The following is a 23402-nucleotide window of genomic DNA, read 5'->3' on the forward strand; positions in this document are numbered from 1 at the left end:
TCACCCCCACTGCTCTAGCCTTCTCTGGCGCAAAGCCCTTGCCAGGAGGCCCTCCTCTAGCTAATGTCCTTTTTGGAGAGTCCCCTGTAGGTCTCAGGGCCTCAGTGGGATGCTTTGCCTCAGACAGGCCCCTGGTAGACAGAGAGGCAGCTGACAATCTTTTTGCAGAAGAGATATGGGGGAGAAGGAAGTTGAGAGCAAAGAGCCAGAGAGAAGGAGGCAGAAAAGCTGAAAAGTGGTGTGTGTGTGTGTGTGTGTGTTGTTGATGGAGCTGGACCAAAGCACCCAGCTGCCGACAGGCTCTGCCATGTTCAAGTGCCACCTTGTTGGTCAGTGAGGACTCAGGGAAGGCAAAGGGGCCTTCATGTTGGCCTGAGACAGACAATTAGGAAGGTAAATCCCCCAGAATTTAACCCCCAGTTGCACAATACAACATCGAATCAAAAGGAAACATCTGCATTATTTGCTGCTTTACATTTTTGCCTTCTTTAATCCAGAGCATAGTGAAGAGTTATGGGGGGGGCGCATTTTTTACTTAAATTATATTTACTAGGATTCAACAGAGGGGTACTTTCTCTTTTATGTTTTTAGTTCTTGTTGCCGCTTGGTTCTTCGTATTCCTGGGCTGGTTATAAATACAACTGACTTTACGACGTAAAGATTGGGAAAGTTGTGAGTGGGATTTGGGATGAGAATCAATTGGGGAGCCACCAGACTCAGGCTGGTGGTGGCGGTGATAGTGGGCGAGGGGGCTGGGGGTTTGGCAGGTCTGCCTTCGGGTCCGCACATGTGAGCGCGGAAGCGCTGGTAGGAATCTCGCAGTACGGTGACCGCAAACAGTGAGAGTAGCCTGGACCCGGCAGCGGCAGCGACAGCGCCCGCCAGGCAGGCGCGCGAGCTCAGACTTGGTCTCCTGGAATCTGAGGGCCCGGGCTGAGCAAACCCGGGCGACAGCAACGTCGCGGTGCGGGCTCGGGCGGGCCCAGGCGAGCCCCACCTCCCGAGGCGCCCAGTCCGGGGCCGCGCAGCCATTGGTCCGCACCGCCCCAGCCACCTTCCCCTACCTTTGGGGGCGGGGTTACCTGGGCCCCGCCCCCCGAGGCTCGGGTTCCTAGACCCAGCTTCCTCCTCCGGCTCCGCCCCCGAGCCCAGGCCCCGCCCTCTCCGATCCCTGAGTCGGGGCGCCTCGTGATGTCACGGCAGCTTTGATACAAAGAGCCCTTCGGCCCACGCGGGTCTCCCGGCAACGGGCGCGGGTGGGGGCGGGGCCGGCGCCTTCAACTGGTGCGGAAAGCGAGCGAGCGGCCGCGGCGCGGCGGGGATCGTCTCTGCGCTCCCCGCGCTGCCCGCCGCGTCCCTGCCGGCCCGCGCCCGCCCTCTCCTCGCCCCTCCGCAGCTCACCGACTCGCCGCCACACGGGGGATGCGCACCCCGCCCGCCCCCGGGGGCCAGGTAAGCGGCGGCCCAGGGGCTCGGGCTCGCCGGGCTCCGGCGACGCGCACCTGGCCGCGCCGGAGGCCCCGGGGCTGGGGAAGTTGCCGGAGCGCGGAACTTTGCCCGCAGCCCGGGCGCCCGCTCCTGCCCCGGGAGTGTCCGCCCTTTCGGCCCTGGCCGGGGAGGTCGGGTTACCTGCGTCCTGGCGCGCTGGGCCACGGAAGAGAAGCCTCTGTCTCCGCTGCCCCCACCTGGCCCTCTGCCGGCTCCCAGGTGCAGGGGTGGGCAGGGCTAGCCCGGGGGCGCGGGGAGAGGGCGCCGCTTCTTCGGCGCGGTTTCCCAAAGTGTTTTTAGAGGAATCTAGTGGACTGGGCAGGGGGCTGGTTTGCCAGGACGCCTTCCTCGGGACACCCCCGCCCCCGCTCGCAGCGCGCCTGCCCCTCCGGCACCGGTGTTGTCCCAGCTCCCTGCCCTTGGCTCCGCCGAGTCCCGGAGGGGGCTGTGCGCGGGCCAAGTTTTTCCGTAGCTCTTGGCGTCTGCACCGAGCCTGTTCCCGGGTTCCCTCGCCTCTCCGAGGGGCCTCTGCCGGGCAAGGGGGGAGAACCAGCCTAGTTCGGGGCTTAGAGACAGGGCCCTGGCCCTTCCCAGCCGAGACGTCGCGGAGGCCGGAGGTGTGTGCGGAGTCCCAGCTCTTTGCCCGCCGGCCCGAGAGCCTGCAGGTCCTAGTTGCTGTTGTCACAGTCGCTTCTCTGCGGGCGACTAGCGTCTCTGAGGTCTTGGCGGAGCAGCCTCTGGAGAACCAGCCATATCTGTGCTGTGGGAACCCGGTCTGGACTCAGCCCAGTGTTCCTTCTCATCCGTGCACACCCTCCAGTGTACCTCTTTCTCCATTTATCCTTCTCCCCAGCCATGCTCTCCCACAGATGGCTGTAGGTGACACATCCCTCGCCCTGAGAGACAAGCCAGTGTTCCTGGTCTTATTTACAGGCCGCCTCCTCAAAGGATTGTGAGGGGGCTGGATTCCTGGGCTCAGCCTACACTTTTTGCCTTGGCAAACCCCTGGGTTGGTTTCTGATGGTCCACCAAACCCCTCTCTTCCCTTGGTGGAGGCAGGTGCTAATCGGCTGGGTTCCAGGGAAAGGGGTGGGGCATTCCCCAGGTCCTTCCCCTGGTGAAATGTGGCTGCCAGGTTAGGGGAAAGGGAATCTCAAAGGGGGGAAGGTGACCAGTTATGTGTAAATCAGACCTTTGCTGTAGGGATCTCTGTCTCCCTGTAACTAGCCAGCTCAGCCTTGGTGGAGTCCTTGGGTCGCTGCCATTGACCGGGGTCTTGCCTTAAGCCAGGCACCAGCTTACCCAGATAGACTGGCCGAAACCTGACCCTGCTGAGCTGGCATTCATGAACTGCTTATGCACCCAGGTGCTAGTATGCAGGGACGCTTCCCTGCCCCTAAGGTGTTTGCAGACTGTAGGGACACTGAAAACCTGGGCCAAACTGTTTCCTGGCCAACTGCCCTGAGCCCTCGGGCACAGTGATCTGGGTTGTCTCTGAGGTCCCTGTGACTTCACTGGAGGGGTGTGTGGCCTGGAGGAATGGGGAAGCCAGGGAAGAACTTGGGACTTGTAGCAGGCATCACGGCTTGGGGAATGCCTTCTGGGGAACAGCTTTGTCATTTGGGGGGCCCCAGGCTTTGGTGGAGGGGGTGGGGTACATGACTAAGGCCAGCAGAGAGATAAGGCTGTGCCTAGGGAGGGACCTGACTGGCCAGGCCAGGTGAGACTGCGGGAAGTGTGACCTTTGCCCCAAGGAAGACCAGCGGGAGAGACTACCTTAAAAAGGACCTTTCGTCAAGTAAGGGAAGAAAAGAAGAAATCTGCCCAGAGCAGCTTGCCTTGGGGAGGCTCTGGGTTGCAGCATGAGAAGTTCCTGGTGGATATTCTGCTGGCCCCCACACTTTCCCATCCTTCCGTCTCTTCAGAGCACTCTGCCCCTCCCTCAGGACACTGGCCCCTTTGTGGCCTGCTAGCCCCCTTACCTACGGGTGGGACAAGCTGCCCCCACATCTAGGGCTTGCTCTTCAGCCCTCCTGGAGCCCTCCTGGCTCTCACCTTCCCACATTCCCTCCCTCCAGGTGGCTAGAAACTTCCTTCCCTAGGTCTGGCAGTCCCTCTTCTGAGCTGGCCTTTTATGCCAAGGGGTGTTTCACAACTGATCTTGCTCTTCAGTTTATATATTTTAGCTGTGGGTAGGGAGCAGGTAGAGGTGGAGGGGGTGGGAAGGGCTCCCAATAAGATACCAGGTGAGTGATTCCTGGAAGGCAGTCATCTCCGGACCTTGGATGGAGAGGGCCAGCCTGGACACAGGGTGCCCACTCTCTGGCCCTGTTCTCTGGCTCCTGGCACAGGGCTCAGTGCATTTTGAAAAGGAATAGGCTGCCTGCTGCCTGGTGTCGGCAGTGGGGCGCAGTGCCTTGGCTTTGCCAGCCTTGTACAACCCCTGGGTTTGGGCTCTGTTTTCCTCTGGGTCTGCTCCGTTGGCTCTTACTCGGGAATGGGGCATTGATGGTATCAAATCACTGGCCTTTCCAAGGAGGAGGACTGCTTGGGTCTTTCCCCCGCCTGGTCTACCCGTGGGCTAGTCCTGCCCCATGGTCAGCTGGGCACGACAAGGCGGGCGCGTCGATTTGGCAGACCCGCCTTGTGTCTTACTGGATGTTGTGTGACCACCCGTCCCGGCTGTGGTAGGGCCAGCTCCTCTCCCAGGTGGCATTCTAGGGCACAGACCTTTCCTCAGTTCTGTTTGCCCCGCCCCCACCCAGCACATCGCCCGGCACAGGCAGTTCCTCCATCAGACACTGGAGCGTCTGAGTTGTGCTAGACTCTGTGCTTGGCGCCCGAGGTACGGCAGCGGACATAGCGTCCCTGCCTTCGTGGAGCCCGCGTGGTGGCCGGCGGGCGGGGCGGCCGGACCACAAGCAGGGCGGTGGGCGTTGTGGACTTAAACAGAGTGGGCAGGGAAGTCCTTGCTGAGAAGGTGGCCTCTTGGCAAAAAGCGGTGCAGGCCGAGGGAGCAGCCGCTGCAAAGGCCCTGAGGTGAGGCCACGGCTGACGAGGGAGGCTGCTGTGATTGGAGAGGGAGCCAGGTAGGGGCACGGGACACAGGCTCAGAGAGATCGGGAACCTCTCGTGCTGCCAAGTGAGCGCCCAGACCCCAGGAGAACGGGAGGAGGTGACCAGCACACAGTCGAGACTAGAAATCCACAGGCACAAACGCATTTTCTTGTTCTGTCCTCTGCAAACTCTTGCTGTTGAGGGGTTTGGGCACTGAGGCATTTCTTTTTTTTTAAGATTTTATTTATGTATTTATTTGGGCAGAGGGGAGGCAGAGGGAGAAGCAGGCTCCCGATGTGGGGCTCAATCCCCGGACTCTGGGATCATGACCTGAGCTGAAGGCAGATGCTCAACCCACTGAGCCCCCACCCCGCGCCGCCGGCGCCCCGCACTGAGGCATTTCTTGAGGAAAAGGGTCTGCATCTGGCTGTTGCTGCTGTGGACTTTCCTGTCCTTGGCCCGGGTCAGGTCGGAGAAGCCTGTCCCCATGAGTGTGGAAACCGTTCTTGCTGGTTGTTATTTCCACCACACAGATGGTACCAGCAGAACCCGCCTGGGTGATGCGCGCACAACCGTGTGTCCTCAGGCAGAGCGCCGCTGGGGCCACCTCCCTGTTCCCACGGGTCTGCGCTAGCAGGGGTGCAGCAAGGCCAGCCCCCACATCCTCTCCTTGGACTCCCGGCCTCCCCGAGCCCCAAGGTGCTCAAGCCTTCCTTTTACTTCCACGGGCAGCACACTTCTGGGCCCTGGTCTCCTGAGAAGCCTACTCGCCTACTCGCCTACCTGGGCAGCAGCTTCAGGTCTAATCTCTGTCCAGCCTAGGCGCCCAGAGAGAGAGAGCGAGTGTGTGTGTGTGTGTGTGTGTGTGTGTGTGTACAGGGAGAAAGGGGGCAACCAGAAATGTGTGCATCCTTGGAGGTTTGCATGGAGGTCCAGAGACCCACAAGGGGTCTGCGTGACCTCTGGCCCCGGCCCCATCTGGCAGGCTGGTACAGTAACACCATTTCCAACCCCACTCCTCAACTTCCTTCAAGAAATGGGAAGTTTTCCGACTGTTGGCCATATTCATAATTGATTCAACCTGTTTCCTCTTCCCAGACAAGTGGGTTCTTTCCCAGCAATGTAAACATGATTCAAATGAAAACAAAGCTCCGTGGCAGTTATTATTAATAGCCGTGGCCCTGCTTCTGGGAGCCTTTCTCTTTTAAGGGACCAGAAAGAGGAAGGCCCGAACAGAACCCGAGTGTGGGAGAGTGGGTGGGAGCTCTCACTGTCTTGAGTCATCTGCTGTCACCCCCACCGTCCTCTGCGCTCCGCAAGCCTCACAGCGTGAAAAGGGAACCTGTTCTTGTAGTAGTTAGCCGGTGTGGACTGCAGCAGACTTGGGGTAAGAGCCGGAGGGGGGTGGTAGGCAGAGGCTGCTCTTTGCACCAGCCTCTAGTCTCCCTCTCCAGGTAGGAGAGACACTAGGAGCAGGTGTCTCCTTCCTGCCCACTGGTTTTCCTGGGAGAAATAATCCACCTCAAAACCTGGGTGCCTCCATCCCGTGCTCAGCCACCCAATGCCTATTTTCTTCAAGTAGAATAAAATGTTTTGGAGCCAGAAAGTACATGTGTCTAGTCCCTGGCTCTGCAGCCTGCTCGTTCTGGGACATCAGGCAAGGCACCCTCACCTTCCTGAGCCTCTGTGGGCTGATGGCAAAGGTAAAATGAGCCCCTGCCACCCAATAAGCTCAGAGTGGATTCTGACCCGGGCTCGGTTGGCGCCTGGTGGGTGGTTAGACAGCCAGAGAGGCAGGATAGCGTGGTGCCCAGCAGGCTGGGCTCCAGAGTCAGGCAGCCTGTGTTCAAGTCCTGCCTGGGCCAGTGGCTACTTGGTGCAATCTTAGACTGTTGACCCTTTCTGTGCCTCGCAGTTCTCCTAGGGAAAAGGACGATGCTCGCCCCTCCCTCGGAAGGTGGTTCTGTGGATCACCATGTAAATGTATGAAAAGCACTTCAAACCCTGCCTGGCATGTGAGGGAGCTGTTGTTTTTAGTTCCTGCAAGATTCTAGTGGTTTGATTCTTGCGACTGATAACCTTAGCGCCTAACCGAATTTCTCACGGGGAGGATGTCTGAGCAGAGGCAGGAAAGTGGTGGAGGAGAAACTCCACTACTGAGGGCCTTTATGGGGGAGCGAAACTCCACTTCCTCAGCTTCTGTGTTTCTTAAATAAACCAACTCAGCTTCTGCAGATGCAGACTCTGGGGCTGGAGCGAAGTGACTGGTGCCCAGCGTGGCAATCTGGGAATGAGATGCAAAGCACGTCCTGAGGTGACAGGCAGCTCCCCGGGGCTTGGTGTGGGGCTGCGCACCTGATCCTTCCTTTCCACCCCGCCAAGGGGAAGGGGCCGCCCCTCTGCCCACCCTCCCTTCGCCAGCAGCTAGGGCCAGTCCATCTGTCCACCCAGGCCAGCCGGAAAGCCAGCCTGGAACAGTGTGCCCATCTACCACTGCCAGCCCCCAGGGTCTTATTAAAGCATCCTGACTGTGGCAGCCCACAGGGTGCCTGGAGGTCGGGAAGGGGCCAGACAGAACGATGCGGACTGTCAGCCACAGGGCCATGTTGCGTGACTGCCCTTGGCCGTGTTCCAAGCAGCAAGCCTACCTGTTCATCTAGCTTGGCCGCTCCGAGGTCTACACAGAGGCGAAGCGGACCGGGGTGGGTGGTGGTCAGGCTGGCCTCTGCTGCTAATATTAAGTAACCTTGAATCGAAAGCCTCCTGGTGAAATGAGGGTTCTTGTTGACAGGCAGGTCTGGCCAGCACATTTTTGTGCGATTATCTACAAGGTTGCGTCAGTTATTAGCAAAGAAGGATCTTGCAGCAGCCAGGCGTGCATGTGTGTGTGCAAGTACTTGTGAGGAGTTGTCCTCTACCCCTCAAGTCCCACACCCAGTCCAAGGAACTGTGCCTGAGTCCACATTCCCCACTATACTCATGCCGTGTTTTACAGATCCTAAGACACTCTTTTTTCCCCCCACGTTTTAACATCTCAAGTTGGTATGAGTCGTACATTCGCTGTTGTGCTTTCATTTAATCGGCAGTGCTGTTTCCTTCTCGGTGTACTTGGAATAACAGTGCGTCTTAAAACCAAAGGCATCTTGGACTTAAACACAGAAACTAGGTAACCTCTAGAGAACTTACGTAACCTGCCCAGTTTCTTCAAGGAAGGGAGCAGAGCCACCTTGCAGTGGTGGGAGGGTTATGTGAGGGGACACTCATTATGATGTGGTTCAACGGAACGAGGTTGGCCCCCAGGCCAACCTGGGCTCCGATTCCCGCTTTACCACACACAAGCTGTGTGTCCTTGGGCAAGTAGAGCAACCTCTCTGAGCCTCACGTTCTTTCTCTGTCAGATGCCGATCCTGGCTCCACAGTTGTCATGATTGTGCATAAGGCTGTCTTTCTCTTGCTGGGTCTCATCTAAGGTCTCACTGCCCCGTTCCAACTGGACTAGGAGGGAAAGTGAGGGCAGAGAGTGGGTTACTGGCCTTCCCAAGGTAGCAGAGGGAGAGGGGTATTATTTATCGGGGCTTTTTTTTTTTTTTTTTTAAGATTTTATTTATTTATTTGAGACAGAGAGAATGAGATACAGAGAGCATGAGAGGGAGGAGGGTCAGAGGGAGAAGCAGACTCCCTGCCGAGCAGGGAGCCCGATGCGGGACTCGATCCCGGGACTCCAGGATCATGACCTGAGTTGAAGGCAGTCACTTAACCAACTGAGCCACCCAGGAGCCCTTTATCGGGGCTTCTTGACTCAGTTTCTTTCTTTCTTTTTTTTTTTTTAATTATTATTTTTTTTATTCTTATGTTAATCCCCATACATTACAACATTAGTTTTAAATGAAGTGTTCCATGATTCATTGTTTGTGCATAACACCCAGTGCTCCATGCAGAACGTGCCCTCCTCAATACCCACCACCAGGCTAACCCGTCCTCCCACCCCCCTCCCCTCTAGAACCCTGCCTGCCCTTCAGAGTCCATCGTCTCTCATGGTTCGTCTACCCCTCCGATTTTCCCCGCTTCATTCTTCCCCTCCCGCTACCTTCTTCTTCTTCTTCTTTTTTTTTTTTTCTTAACATATATTGCATTATTTGTTTCAGAGGTACAGATCTGAGATTCAACAGTCTTGCACAATTCACAGCGCTTATCAGAGCACATACCCTCCCCAGTGTCTATCGCCCAGTCCCCCCATCCCTCCACCCCACCCCCCACTCCAACAACACTCAGTTTGTTTCCTGCAATTAAGAATTCCTCATATCAGTGAGATCATATGATACATGTCTTTCTCTTTTTGACTTATTTCACTCAACATAATACCCTCCAGTTCCATCCACGTCATTGCAAATGGCAAGATCTCATTCCTTTTGATGGCTGCATAATATTCCATTGTATATATATACCACATCTTCTTTATCCATTCATCTGTCGATGGACATCTTGGCTCTTTCCACAGTTTGGCTATTGTGGACATTGCTGCTATAAACATCGGGGTGCACGTACCCCTTCGGATCCCTACTTTTGTATCTTTGGGGTAAATACCCAGTAGTGCAATTGCTGGATCATATGGTAGCTCTATTTTCAACTTTTTGAGGAACCTCCATACTGTTTTCCAGAGCGGCTGCACCAGCTTGCATTCCCACCAACAGTGTAGGAGGGTTCCCCTTTCTCCGCATCCCCGCCAACATCTGTCGTTTCCTGTCTTGTTAATTTTAGCCATTCTGACTGGTGTGAGGTGGTATCTCATTGAGGTTTTGATTTGGATTTCCTTGACTCAGTTTCTAATCCTTGAACATCATCTTTTCCTTCCTTCTTTTCCCTCCTCCTCCCGCTTTGCCTGAGTTTTCATTTTCACATGTGTTTCCTTTTAGCAGTTCTCCTTCCAATCTCTCTCCTCTCCCTTTCTGTAAAATCTCCCTGCATGCAGCCTCTTTGAAGCTCCCCATGGAGGGGAAGGGGAGGGAGCTCTGCCTTGTGGCCAGGGTGGCACAGGCCCCAGGAGCCTCTGCCGGCAGTCATCCATGGTCTAGTGTGCTGTGGTCCTGGTGCCTTGCTGCCTCCTGTGCCTGTGGCCTCCACGGCCCGCCCCGAGAGGCCATTCCAGCGCTGCGTGTTGGACACTGCCATCACCGAGAGTAGTCCGTCTTTTCCGTACCCTTTTTGCTGCATTAAAATCAGACCCGTTCACATCCCAGCCCTGCTGGCTCTGTGACCTTTTGCAGGTTACTTAACCTCTCTGAGCCTGAGTTTTCCCATCTGAGTGGTGGTTGATGCACAAAAGTACCTGGTACGTGCTAGGTGCTTAATAGATGTATTCTTTCCTGGTCCTCCTCAAATGGTTAAGACCACTTTATGTTTCTTTGGGGCTCTGGGAGACAGACGGGGAGCTCGGGGCAGGGAACTGCAGGGGTGAAGGCACAGGGACCTGTGTGAGCAGGATGCATCGGGCAGCATGGCTAACCTCGGGGAGGGAATGGAGTGAGCAGTCAGGACCTCTGCACCTTTGGGGAATGAGGTTGACGCGGTGGGCTGCTCGCTCAGAGAGCAGTGGGCTGAGTGTGAGGCACTGGATGACAGCCATGTGGGGATATCCAGCTGATGGTGGGCCATCCTAAGCAGGGCCTCAGTGAGAGATGCCGGCTGAAGGGAGACTCTTAGAGCAGGAGGAGGTTTCAAACCTCATTCTTATCAGACAGTCCCTCTGTCTCTCCCCCTCTTGAGATCCTGATGAAAGCCGGTAGCCCAACTCCCTCAGTTTTGTGCATGGTGGCCGGGTTCCCAGCCCCCTCCTTGATGAGGTGCTATTTGGGCTCTGGCACAAGGTGGCCCTCTGTCCTTTGTGTGTGGCAAGGGCTATGATGAATTCACCAGCCCCGAGAGAAACCGGGCTGGGGGGACACAACTTTGCTTCCAGAGCGCCTGTATCAGCTGGTGCGGTGGCCCCTTTGGGGCCCTCCAGGAAGCAAGGCCACCACACAGCTCCTTACTGGGGACAGGGGCAACCAGTGGGTCAGTTGTGCCAAGGCTGGGATGGGAAAATTTCCCCTCTGGGTAATCCCTCTCTCCTTAAAGTGGTATATAAGGGCTGGGAGGTGAGGATAAGGCCACCTCACCCAGTGTCCCAGGGAGAGAGTCATGGGAGCAGAGAAGGGGCTCATGGGGCTTGTGCCTAGAGATGCCTATAGGGCTCTAGTTGCTCGGTTCTGGGCTGGGGGAGGTGTGCATGGAGGGGAAGGATTGGCCCCCCCGGATACAGTGACTTTCTGCCTGGGGCTTGTTTAGGGACAGGTCTTTGTGGCATGGGGAGAAATTGTGTTTCAGGCATAAGGAGCCAAAGCGTGGGGCTGGTGATCATGTCAGACAAGAGCTTGCGGTACAAGGGGAGGGATCATGTCCTGAGGCTGAGACCAGCTGACCAGCTGAACGGGGCTATGTGTGCTGGGCTGAGACGGCCTGGTTTTGCGGCCACTGGAAAGCTAGCTCATGGGCTCTTTGACAGGGACCTTAATGGACAGTCCGTAGCCTTGTACCCACCCTGGGCACCTCCTGCCCTCTGAGCCCCAAGCCATGGCTCGTGGTCAGACTCAGAGCTCTCACCTGTTCTGCCTCGGGACAGCCTGGGAAGGGACCCGAGCTGGCTCCGCCTCCCTGGCCTGTGGCCCGCAAGCTGTGCTCTGGCCAGCGATGCTCTAGTGAGCCCGGGTGTGAGACAGCAGCCCCGGGGACACCTGGCCCCAGGAGCTAGACCTGGCAGAGGCAGGAGGACAGAAGGGAGCACCTGACCAGAGCCTGCTGGCAGCACTGCTGGGGCTCTGGGATGACGGGAAATGCCTGGAGGTTATAAAAGTAGAGGCGGGGGGCTGTGGGCCGTGGCCTGCCTGATCCCAGTCTGTCTGCCCTGGAAGCTCTGGCCATCGGCTGTGGGTGAACACTGGTGCACTCTGCTTGGCCTTCCCAACCTGAGGGGTTCAGTGCAGAGAGTGGGTGAGGTAGGTACCTGCCCCAGCTCCAGATGGTCGGTTAGCTCTGTTCAGGTGTGCTCTCCTTGAAGCAGATCGTGGCCTCGTTTGAGGGTGTCCTGTGAAGGAATACTGCTCGGCCCACCTGGCGGAGCTGGCCTGGGCCCCTGCCGGCCCAACCCAAGCTCCTCTCTATGCCCTCCTTAGCATGAGGGTGAAACATGGAGCCCCCAAAGCAAGCCCCACAAACTCTTGACTGTGTGAGTAATTAAGCCCACACTTCAAACAGCCACATCTTTAAAAGCTATAATTTGTAGCCCAAAATAGCTGCCTGTTCAAAGAGCCTGGAGAGCCCTTGATGTGTGCCCCTTTCAACTTGCAGCCTGTTAATTCGCCTTTGACATTTGAGTTGCCCAACACCTGGCTTTGGTTTTCGGAGCAGCAGATCCCGTGGCCGGATGGGAACTGCCGCGTCCCAACGTGTACTTGGGAAATCCTTTTTGGAGAATGTAGATGGGGTGATTGATGTCCGGGGGTTCCTGGTTCGGGTTTATGTGGCTCTACCTTGTTGTGTGACAGCAGGGCCGTAGAGAAAAATCGCAGCATAACTTCAGGGGAAGGTAGATTCAACTCCGTGGACATCGGGTCCTTACCTGTAAGGAGGAGATGGTACTTACGTGCAGGGACTTTGGGGGAAGAAAATGAGGCCACCTCGGTAGAGCACAGAACAGACACTGGCCACTTGGTGGGTCTTCCCGTGTGTCCCCTTCCCCCAGTCGGCCTCTGATGTAGACCGGTCTTATGGATTCGGGTAGGTGCATGGGGGCCGGGCCTCGGCTCACAGGAAACACCTCCCTTGACCTGCAGCTTCTCCATCAGCTGACATGCCTGGAATTCTTGGGGCTGGCTGCTGGGCTCGGTTTCCAGATGTGGAAGCAATTTGAGTTCTGTTTTCCTAATCCCCAACAGTTTGCCTCTCAGGTCCACGTTCTCACTTGAAAATCAAGATTGTTGGCTCTGTTTGGGGGCTGGGGTTAGGCTAGATGGCCTCTTTGGATCCTTTTTGCTCAGGAGGTAGGTTCACTGAGGCACTCCAATCTGGGACCCAGGGCTTTGTTAGGACAGCCACACCCTGTCAAGGGCTTGTTCCCCACGGAGGCAGAAGTTCACCCTGAGGCCACCTCCCCTGTGGTTTTTCCTTGGAGATGGGTCGCTTAGCCAGATTCAGCTGCAGCATCTGCCTGACCCTGGACAGCCAGCCGTGAAGCAGGGAGGCGGGCTCCAGTCCTGGCCGTGTCTGAGGAAGGCTGGTGTCTCAGCCGAGCAAGGTGCCCACGTGTCCCAGGAGTGGCGAGGGCCCTCCTTCCCAAACTGACCACAGTGCAGGGAAGAAATCTGCTCTGGATTCCAAGTAACCAGAAATACTGTCTGGCATGGAGAAACTGGTAATATATTGTTCAATTACTGAGTGCTCCTGGCCACCGAGGTGGCCTGCCCTGGGTCAGAATGTGGCTCCAGGGCTGTGGATGGGCATGGGTCTGTGGTTCCAGGCCTAACTGCTGATCTCTCCTCTTGTAAACCATTCACTTTTTAGGTAAAATAACTTTTACGTTTGTATTATAACTACACTAAATACAGTTCTGGGCAAACAGAAATTGCCTTTGCAGTTTTAAATGTCTCTGGCTGAACTCCATGTACACTTTCCTTTAAAATTAAAATATAATACCTATACTATTGAGGTAACACGAGAAATGAAAATAGTTTACTTAGATTTATATATATAGTGTTTATGAAACATCATCCTGATAATTACAGATCCACCAAGCTTCAGCTTCAGCAAAAGATAGTCTCTTTAGAAATCTCAGTATCTCAAAGTCATCACGACAGAGAAGGCAACATTTCTTTTGAGGAGAGACAAAAACAAACCAACCTGCAGTCTCTTGACGAGATTCTAGAGATCCAGTAGTTCTCTTTGGAGGTTGAATTGAATTGACCGAGAAGGAATTCGCCTTTATTATCAGGGTGGGGAGGTGGGGGCCAAGTCCAGGTGGGGCCAAGGGTCTCCATACAGGCTTCCGAGTGGGGAAAGGAAAGGGTAAGTACCACAGACTGGCTGCCTTGAACAACTGAGATGAATTTTTTCCCAATTCTGGAGGCTAACCTTGAAGATCGAGGTGTCAGCAGGGTTGGTTTCTTCTGAGGCCTCTCTCCTTGGCTTGCAGATGGCTGGCTTCTCCCTGTGTCTTCACATGGTGTGTGTGTGTGTGTGTGTGTGTGTGTGTGTGTGTGTGTGTCCCCTAATCTCCTTCTCCTCATAAGGATGCCAGGCGATTGAATTAGGGCCCACCATGATGCCCTCGTTTTAATGTAATTGCTTCTTTAAAGACCCTATCTCCAAAAACAGTCACACTCTAAGGTACCGGGATTGGGACTTCAACATATGAATTTGGGGGGTGATGGGACACAGTTCAGCCCATAACAGAAAGTTCTCTGGAGCCATCCTCCAAGGGGAGGAGGAAGAGGAGTGTGAGCCGAGCCTGGCATCTAGGGAGAGCCCTGAGTGGAGGGTATGGGAGGCAGTTCTGCCTGCAGGCAGAGGCCCACTCTTGATGATGGGCCCTGTGGGGTGTCTCTTGGCCAAGGGCTACCTTTGGAAGAGGTTCCAGTGTTCTGACTCATGGTTCACCTTCTAGGGCCTGAGCCACCATTTCTGCCTGATCTGACCATTCAGAACCTAGACTGCTCCCCATTCAGCTTGTGGGGTTTTGACCCTTGGGGTTGTGTTGGCCCACCAGGCTCCCTGTTTCTGCTGACTCTGTCTCTGGGGTGTAGCATTCTTTAAGGATGGCTTCACTTTTGCATATTCTTTTTAAATGGAGCTAAACTTGTCAGAGATTGTACACTTTTCCTTAACCAGTTCAGCAAGTTTGGGGTGACTATCTTTCATGTTTTACGTATGTATCTTTCTGCTAACATACTGAAAAAAATAAGACCTGTAAGAAACGATTATTGGAAGCCACTGAGGGTGGGGCCACCAAGCCTGCGTCACTCCCCAAGGTTTTGCCTGAAGCACCCCATCCCAGCCCCCATGGTTCCAGAGCCCACCATCCAGCCCCTCCAGTGGCCGGGACTCCATCAGCCACACAAGAGGACCCCCACAGTGTTTCATGTGGAGCCCAAACCAGCCCCTGCAACCAGGACAGACCATCATGGAGCTGGTTGGGGGGATGGGGGAAGAGGGAAGACCTCCCCAGGAAGGATTTGCACACCCCGGTTGCCCTCCAGTGCTGCGACCATATTGGCTTTATCTCTCCATGTAACTTTCCCTAAACCATTTGAAAGAAAGTTAGACAAGACGTTAAAACTAAGGGTATTTCTTCTTCATAACTATTAGCCAGCATAATTAGCAAGCATAATCCCCTAATATCACCCAATATCTAGTCCATACTCTAGCTTCCATTTTGACCCCAATAGGTCTTGCTAGCTCGGTGGTGGTTTGCTTATTTGTTTGAGCTGGGATCTAATCAAGATTAACGTTTAACTTTTCTGTCTCTTGATTAGTCTAAAACAGCGGTTCTCACAGTGTGGTCCTGGGACCATCAGCATCACCCAAGAGCTTGTTAGAAATGCACATTGAAAGATTTTATTGATTTATTTGAGAGCGAGAGAGCCAGAGAGCAAGTAGGAGCAGAGGGGAGGGGTAGAGGCAGAAGTAGACTCCCCACTAAGGGAGCCCGAGGATGTGGGGTTCCATCCCAGAACCCTGATCCGAAGGCAGACGCTTAACCGACTGAGCCACCCGAGCACCCCTAGTAGGAGTTAGATGTTAAGGCTTCATTAGAATTGAGTAGGGGAGGCTGTGTCCTTCATCTTGTGCCCAGTCAGGAGGCCAGTGTCTGTTCCCGATTAGGGATGCTAGGTTTGATCACTGTATTAAAGTGACAATAGCTATTTTCTCCATGGTCGAGATATTGGGGGCTAGAGGGTGTTTGGAGGGTGTTGAGTGGTTCTTTGGTACTGTGCCAGCATCCAATTCCTCATCAACCTTTGATCCAACGGTTTTACTCTACAGTTGGGGACAGCATGTGATTTGCGTCAGGTCTCGTTTGCGTGGTTCATGCCTTCTGTCTCCCTTCTAATTCTTTTGTTTGCCTGCCCCATCAGTTACCAAGAGAGATGAACTAAAATCTTCACCTTTGTTCATTTGTTTATTTGAAAGTAAGCTCTGTGCCCAACGTGGGGCTTGAACTCCTGACCCTGAGATCAAGAGTCACATGCTCTACCCACTGAGCCAGCAGGGTGCCCCGTCATCCTTTTACTTTTATTTTTGGCCTGTGTCCTAATGTTTACACTGTGTCACTTGTAAATGGCACGTAGTAGTTGTTTTTATCTAGTCAGACGGTGTTTGTTTATTAACAGTATGGTTTATTCCATTTTCATTTACTGCATTGTTACTGTGGTTGAGTTATGATCTTTGGTCTTCTTTTCTGTATCCTTTTGGATGACTTAAGCATTTTTTATTCCTTTTTTTTTTTCCTCCGTTTTCAGTAATACATTTTTAATTTTTAACTGCTGACTTTTGAAATGCTTCAACACGTTCTTGGAGTGGAAGCGGCGCGATGGGGAAAGGGCTTGGAGGGTCTCCCAGTGGAGCGCGTGACCCCACTGTGACGGGTGTTTCCAGTGGGGTCCCGGGTCTGGCCCACAGCCTAACAGCTTTGAAAACCAGATCTTGTTGGCCCTTCCCTCACCCCTTGGGGATCTGGGTGCCACCCATGCCCACAGATTGTCTCTGGAGGGACACACAGAGCCAGAGCACCAGCTGACTGACGGACGGTGAGAAGTGTGCTCGGGCAGTGAGCTTGGCAGTGAGCTTGGGCAGCCTGCTTCTCCCTGGCGGCCGCAGGCTCCTGGAAGCTTGCTGTGATCACAAGCATGGTGGGTGAACTTGGACACAGGAGAGCTGGTTAGAAGGTCCGAGTGGCCACTGGATGATCTCTGGCCCTGGTGCCAGCTACGTCGGACCCCACAGCCTTTGGGGCAGGCCGGCCATGCCGGGCAGGCAGGCCAGACCAGACCCCTCTGGCCAGTGCCTGGGTGGACGCTGCCAGAGCTGCTGTAGACTCTCCCTGTCAGCCCCTTCCTGGGGAAATATTAGATCCCTTACGACTCAGTACCCCTGCTCTGCCACCCTATAATTTGCTTACCCCTGGTCTTAGGTTAGCTGCCAGGGGGCTGTCAGATACCCTCATTTCTGAGTTTTTCTGGGAGCTGCATCCTGCCCTCTCTTTCTCCTGCACGCCTGTGACACTTCCTTGAGCAGCTGCGTCTGTTGAGGGAGGGGAAGTGTGAGACTGGGGAGAGAGACCAGGCAAGAGTTGTGCTTAAGCGCAGGGAAAAGAAGGACCTATGGGCTTCCACACCCCTCCCACCATGTGGGTGTGTGCAGGGCCTCCATATCCGAGTGCCTTTGCTCTATGCAAATGGCCTGGGAGCTCTTGAGAAACTCGAGCCTTACTTTCTCTTTCTCTTCTCTTCAGTACCAGCCTGAGGTTCCACAGCCAGTGGGGGCCAGATCTGGGACCAAACCCCGTCTGCCTGAGAGCCTCAGTTCTCCCATCTGTAACACTGGGTGACTTAGGACTTCCGTCCAGGGGCCAGGGAAGGAAGTACACAACAGAGGGGTGGTTCCTGGCCACTCTCTGATCTGGCCCCTGGGGACGGGAACATGGCAGTCTGTCCTGTCTTCTTGACACTGGCCTCCCCCACCAGCGTGGGACGCTTGGGCTTTCATCTGACCGTTTGCAGTCAGTCCACAAGGCTGGCCAAGACAGGCGAAAAATGAACTCTAATGGCTTGGTGACCTGGTGCTCCTCAGTTTGCCCTTGACCTTGTTGGGGAAGAGCTGGGGGCCTTGTATCTGAGCCAAGGTTACTTCTGTTCCGAGTCAGGGCTTCGGAAACTTCCCTCCCCCTTTATTCCCACCCTCGCCCCTTGACCGGCATCTGAGCCACCCTTTGTTGAGCCAGAACCTTATCAGCCACTGATGAGCATGGACCTCCCGCCTGCAGAGCAAGGCCTGGCTTCGGGGCAGGGGTTGGCAGCCACAAACAGGCAGCGGGCACAGCCCAGATTGCTTACTAATCTCTGCCGCTGCCGTGCGTGGCTGGGTGTCTGAGCCGCAGGGGCGGGAAGGGGATCCCAGTCCAGGTGAGCCGATCCCTGCTCTCTGGACCTGGGGGCGTTGACATCCACAAGTTAGCTCCTTAGTCTGCTACCAAGGGGGAGACCCAGGGAGACCGCGCGCACGCCTGTCACACTTCCTGGGCAGGGGCCTGGCTGGGATTGTGATGAGGGATTTCATCCCCAGCCCCCCTCCCCCCGAAACCTGCTCAGTGTCACCCAGACAGCATCCTGGCTTCTCCCCTGCACCAGGCTTGGTTTGTATCCACCACCTCCCCGCTCCCCTCTCACTACCTTACCTGCAGTGGGGTTCCACATGTGCCCGCGGGTGCCTGACTGCGAGAGGGAGCTGGGATGTGCCCAGTCGGGCTATTTTTACCCAGCCCTGTCCTCACTGGGCTGTTCTTTGGCTCTGAGTTACCGCCTGGGAAGCGAAGCCGCTGCCAGGGCTGGGGGTGGGTGAGCCGGAGCCTCCGAGCCTCCTGGACCCCCTTGCCCAGGCAGCGTCTCATCCTAACACTTACTAAAGTGTGTAATTAACGTTTAGAGATCCCTTCCAAGAGCATATGTAGAAGACAGCCCTGGTGGGGAGAAAGGAGGCACCCACACCTCTGTAACTTGCAAACTTCAGGCTTCCGGAAGCTTGAACCCAGCCGACCTCCACCTGGTGTGTCACTGGGGGTCAACGGGATAGGGCCCCAGGGGGTGGGGTGGGAGGGAGTTGGATAGAGGCCATTAGGCCTGGAGACACCCCTGGTTGTCTTCTCTCAACACCCTGAAGACCATAATAGCTCAGATTTGTTGGTCCTTTTCTGTGTGTGCTTAGCATGTGTACTAACTCGTTTCCTGATGACCGTTAACTCCCTTCTGTGGATGGGGAAACTGAGGCACGGAAAAGTTCAGTAAACCTAAGGTTGCAGAGCTGAGGGGTGGAGCTGGGGTTTGAACCCAGTGGGTCCACCTCCAGAGCTTGCTCCCAACACTGCTCTGCCCCCCTCTCCTCTCTGCCGTGTTCCCAGCATCCGTGAGGTATGAGGCACTGTTCTACATAGGTTCTCTACGGCGGTCTTGCCAGCTGGGTGTTTCCAGCTCTGTTTGTAGCTGAGGTTCAGAGACTGAACACCTCCTCCGGGGTTGCACAGCGGCCAGTGAGCATGCCAGCCGGGCACCTGGGCCTCGGGGTTGCCGCAGTTGGGCTCTTCCCAGCCCCCCATTCTGCGGCACAGTTTGCTGTCACAGGCACTTGCCGCTCACCTGCCATGTGCCCCTTGCGGTGCTGATGCTGGGGGTTCGGACGCAGACGTCCCCATGGTGACCCCCCGGAGGGCCTGCCTTCTCGCGGGGAATGTAGGAGTGGGGTCCCTTGGAGTCCGTGCCCTAGCTGCCATGAAAATGGAGTAGTGGTGTGTGTGACTTGGAGGTGGCGTCCCACTAGGGCCAAGTGGGGGGTGGGGAGAACCAGATGAAGTCCTGGTGTCTGGGCCCTGCCGCCCCCGCCCCCGCCCCCGCCCCCGGGAGTGTGGACAGCAGAGCGTTGTTGGCCCCTCTGAGGCTGGGATGCCCTGTCCCACCATGGGAATTTTTTTTTACCAGCTGTTGAATTCAGCCTGTGCCAACTTCCTACAGAGGAAGGGGTGACTTTGGGGCCCACTGGCCGGCAAATGCTGCTCTCACTGGAGAGGGGCTTCCACAGGCAGCCTGTGCGCCTCTGGGTTCCCACTTCTCGCCAGGGCCAGCTGCATCCAGTCCCAGCTGGAGACAGGGTGGGGAGGTGGAGGGGGACACTGGGGATGCAGACCTGCCCTGCCAGAGCAACTGGATAGGGCCTGTTTTCCCAGCCGCAGGCCGCCGATCTCGGGTTTCTGATAATTCCCCAGGCCTAGCCTCTTGAGGAAGGCATACTTCCTAGTCTCCAAGCCAATGAGCAGTGGCCTTCTAGCACCTTCCAGCAACTGCCTGTGCTTTGCCTCCCTTCCTGACGTGTTTGGGATCAGAGCAGGCTGTGCCCCCTTCCAGCAGCACCCTTCCCAGGCCCGGGGCTACACCAAGCCCTTCCCCAGACGGCCCAGAGGAATGGGAGCAGGGTCAGGACATTCCCGAGGGAGGAGCAGGGGTGACAGAGCCACTTTTGTCCAGAACAAATGCCAAACCACTACTGTCCGTCTGGACAAACCAGGGTATCTGGTTACTTTTCTTATAGCTGTCTTTATATTGTTTGAATTTAGAGGAAAACTGCTAGAAATGGTTTTGAAGTCCTAAAAATTTTAACTTGCCTTGGGCAAACAACAGTGGGTCAAATGAAAACGTGTTAATGTGGGGAGGCAGCTGATTTTAAGAGAAAAAGCTGGTATGTTGACAGTGTGCGTGTGTGTGTGTGTATGTGTGGGTGTGGCGAGGGGGCTCTGAGGGGCCCCGACTTGGCATGTCAAGAGCCTGGCTTCTGTAGCAGGGAAGTTCCAGGGCAGACCCCGCCCACTCTGAGCCTCATCTTCCCCATGTGTCAGACGAAGACTCGGAATCCTTTGTCCCTGCCCTGTACTCGTCCTGGGGCTCTCCTGGGGCTGTTGTCAGAGCCGGATGGGGCTATGTATGCACACCGCGTGCTCTGTCAACTGTGAAGGGCCAGGCAGATGTGGATTCTGCTCAGTCAGGGGATAAAATTATGCCTGAGGAAGTGGTGGTCTTGTTGGGAGAGAGTGACCCCCGTGGGGGCATCTGACCCTGCTACTGCCCCAGCTGTGGCCGAGACAGGCCACTCTTTTCTCTTGGCCCAGCTGTTGGGAGTGGGTGTGTTGCTCTGGGACATCCGGTGAGAGGGGCTGTGGTCCCCACCCGCATAGGGTGAGTTGGGGGTCTCTGGGCAGAGTGCCCGGCAAAAACGGGGCCTCTACATCTCCGTGTCCACTGTGACAAACATGGATTAGCCACCCGTAGGCCAGGCCGGACACCCGAGGAGCATGGCTGCTGGTCTCTACTTGGTGCCCTGCCTGCCCCCTGGGAGCGTGGTGGGCAGCGGCCTCCCCGGGACCCCTGCTGACCGTGCTTTGAGGAGAGTGTAGGCGCTGGTGGCTCACAGTCCAGTCCTCCCCTGCCACCAACTCCCATGGGGCCCCAGGCAAGTCCCCCCCCCCACGAGGGGAGAAAGGAGACCCAACTTATGGGGCTCTGAAGACCAGAAGTGGCCAAGGACTCCTGGGAGCCCCAAGGCAGGCCTTCCTCGCAAGCGCTAACCTCCCCCCGCCCTCGTGGCTGAGAAGGCAGAAAGCTCACAGGTAAAGGGACAGAGCCCAGGCGCCTCCCCTCCGTGGGCCATCTCCCCGCTGCCTGGCTTCTCTTCCCGGGGCGCGCACTGACGCAGGTGCTCCCTGCCGCGGCGGGCGGTGGGCAGCATGGGCTGGAGTGCCCGGGCTCCACACTTATTAATGTGCTCCTCGGATGGGCACTCTTCTCCTTGTCACCATGAGACGGAAAAACGCATGAAGTGTGGGTCGCAGCCCTGATAAATGGAACCAAGCTGGTGGTGGCCAGAGGTAGGTGGCCGTCTGCCTGCTGGCTGGAAGACTTCTGGAGCTCTGGCAGGCTACTCTCTGAGTTCCTGAATACCCTCGTTCGTGAACTGGGGCTAAGAAGCCCTGTTCTGAAGAGTTGTCATAAGCCCACCGAAGATTCTGTGTTAACTCTCTTGTTCTGTCTCCGGACCTTGGTGACTGCTCAGTAAATGTCGGTTTCTCCTAGGATGCAGCTTCGGGCTTGCCAATGAGGGGACCTTACTTAGGGTCCAAGATCTGATGAGGCTGGGAGCTGTGTGGGATTGGACGAGTGACATCAAGGTGGAAAGGACTGTGTGAACACTAGGGGTGGTTTTAATTAAACAGCCCCTCGGCCTCCCCAGTCAGGGGGCCCTGGCTGCCTGATGCCGACTTTATTAGTCCATGCGATGCTCAGCCCGAGTCAGGGCACAGGCAGGAGCCAGGCTCATTATTTGCCATCTATACTTAGGCCAGGAAGTCTTGGTGGGGAGAGACCGCCAGGAGGGCTGCCTGCCCCCCACCAGCAGCGGGAGACTGCGCCCTTCTCGCTGGGCCCAGCCAAGCCTGTCTTTGACCACCTTCCTTGCCTGTGCCTGATCCTGTTCTTGTCTGAGTGCCTAGAGGCCCTGCCCAGCCTTTGTTCTATTACCCGTCTCGCAGTCCTGGGGCTGCGGGGAGTGCCTCTCACAGAGGGTTCTGCCTGCCCTCGTGGGGGAGCACACCCAAGAACCTTGGGAGTAGCTTGATGTCTCAGAGGGGAGCAGGTGGAAGCAGGGCGTCCTTGGAGGTGGCAGCCCTAAGAAGTGGTTTGTGGAGAGCTGCCTCTCAGACTGGCTACACTCCGAATAAAGCCAGAGCTCTTGACATGCAAGATGACTTTAGCAAAAGGTTCCAGCAGGTATTTGTCTCGCGCTGCTGACCTTGGCTGGGCCGTGTGCTGGGCACTGGGGACCAACCCCAAGCTCAGAATCGAAGGACCCAGTGTTCTCGCTCCCCAGCATGGCTGGGGTGGGCCATGGCAGACTGCCCCTCCCAGGCTCGCGCCACGTCTTGCGGCCAGAATTTATTCATTGAGGTCCTCCCGAGTGACATAGTGATCCTATATAAGATCCCATTGTCATTCTCAATTTACCGCGGAGAGAACTGTGGTTCACAGAGGTCAGTTGACATGCCTGGAATCATGGGGGACAGATTCCATGCTGCGTCCATCTGCTAGGTCGGGGTCGCTGTTCTTGGGGGCCATTCATTACAGCTATGCCCTTAACTCTGTCACAAAGCTGCTTGTGCAGACTGTGATGGGGACCCTGATGAGCTGTCCAAGTGCCCTGAGCAATGTAGCCGGCCCCTTCTCCATGGATGGCTGTCCCCGGGGGTTCTGACTCCTCACTGGACTCTCACAAAGCAGCCTTTGGGAGAGGTCCAAGACAAATAACCTGCCAGGTATTCCTATTCTCAAGGTCCTGGGGTCTGGGCCTCCCTGTCCCCCACCGTCTGCTGTTCCTGTCCCTGATGGTGTCCTTGTAGTCTGATGAGGTGTGCTGAGCCCCGGGGAGCCAGCCTCACTCATTCTGTCCCTCTCTGTCTTTCCCAGGGCAGCGAGGTGTCAGGCCCGACCTTTGCTGATGGCGAGCGCCTCCCCAGGGTCCCCGGCTTCTTTCCTGAGGACGAGGAGGAGGCTATGACACTGGCCCCACCCGAGGGCCCCCCAGAGTCAGACATGGACAGCCCCATGGAGAGCACCCAGAGTCTGGAGGGGTCAGTTGCCGAGGAGAAGGATGGAGGGCTTGGGGGCCTGTTCCTGCCGGAGGACAAGTGAGTTAAAGCTGCCTGGAGCTCCACATATCAGAAAGTGGTGGCCACGGCCAACCCAGAGGTTTGGGGAGGGGAAGGGGTGCCAGTATCAGTCGAGCCATATGAAATTGTCAATTCTTCATCACTTCTGACCTTCAAAAAAAAAGAAGAAGAAGAAGGCAATTTCATATACATTTTCTCAGTGCAGGGCTTCTCAGACTCCAGTGGCTCTGGGAGCCAGGCTGTTCTCGGGGGGGCGGGGGGGGTCTTTGGAGTTGTTCATCCATTTTGCGTCCTGAGAGCAGTCCATCAGGGGTACTATGACCAGCCACCAAGGACAACTGGTCAGGGA

The 23402-nt window shown here is 56.0% G+C and overlaps 1 protein-coding gene across 2 annotated transcripts in view; it reads left to right on the forward strand.

The window, feature by feature from the left end:
• RAB11FIP4 (RAB11 family interacting protein 4) overlaps positions 1 to 23402 on the forward strand; it is a 74411-nt gene that overhangs the window by 39067 nt on the left and 11942 nt on the right. Inside the window, exons 1-2 of one of the 2 annotated variants that reach the window (XM_045889438.3) lie at positions 1177 to 1452; positions 22851 to 23071. In XM_045889438.3, the coding sequence (XP_045745394.1) occupies positions 1423 to 1452; positions 22851 to 23071 (251 nt within the window). In that variant the 5' untranslated portion in view covers positions 1177 to 1422. Of the gene's footprint in view, positions 1 to 1176; positions 1453 to 22850; positions 23072 to 23402 lie in introns of those variants that run through there. The other variant, XM_064582168.1, reaches the window with a different exon arrangement.

Source organism: Mirounga angustirostris, unplaced genomic scaffold (genome assembly GCF_029215605.1).
Source record: "Mirounga angustirostris isolate CCGP_5_RB_7025 unplaced genomic scaffold, mMirAng1.0.hap1 SCAF_17, whole genome shotgun sequence".
Lineage (NCBI taxonomy): Eukaryota > Metazoa > Chordata > Mammalia > Carnivora > Phocidae > Mirounga > Mirounga angustirostris.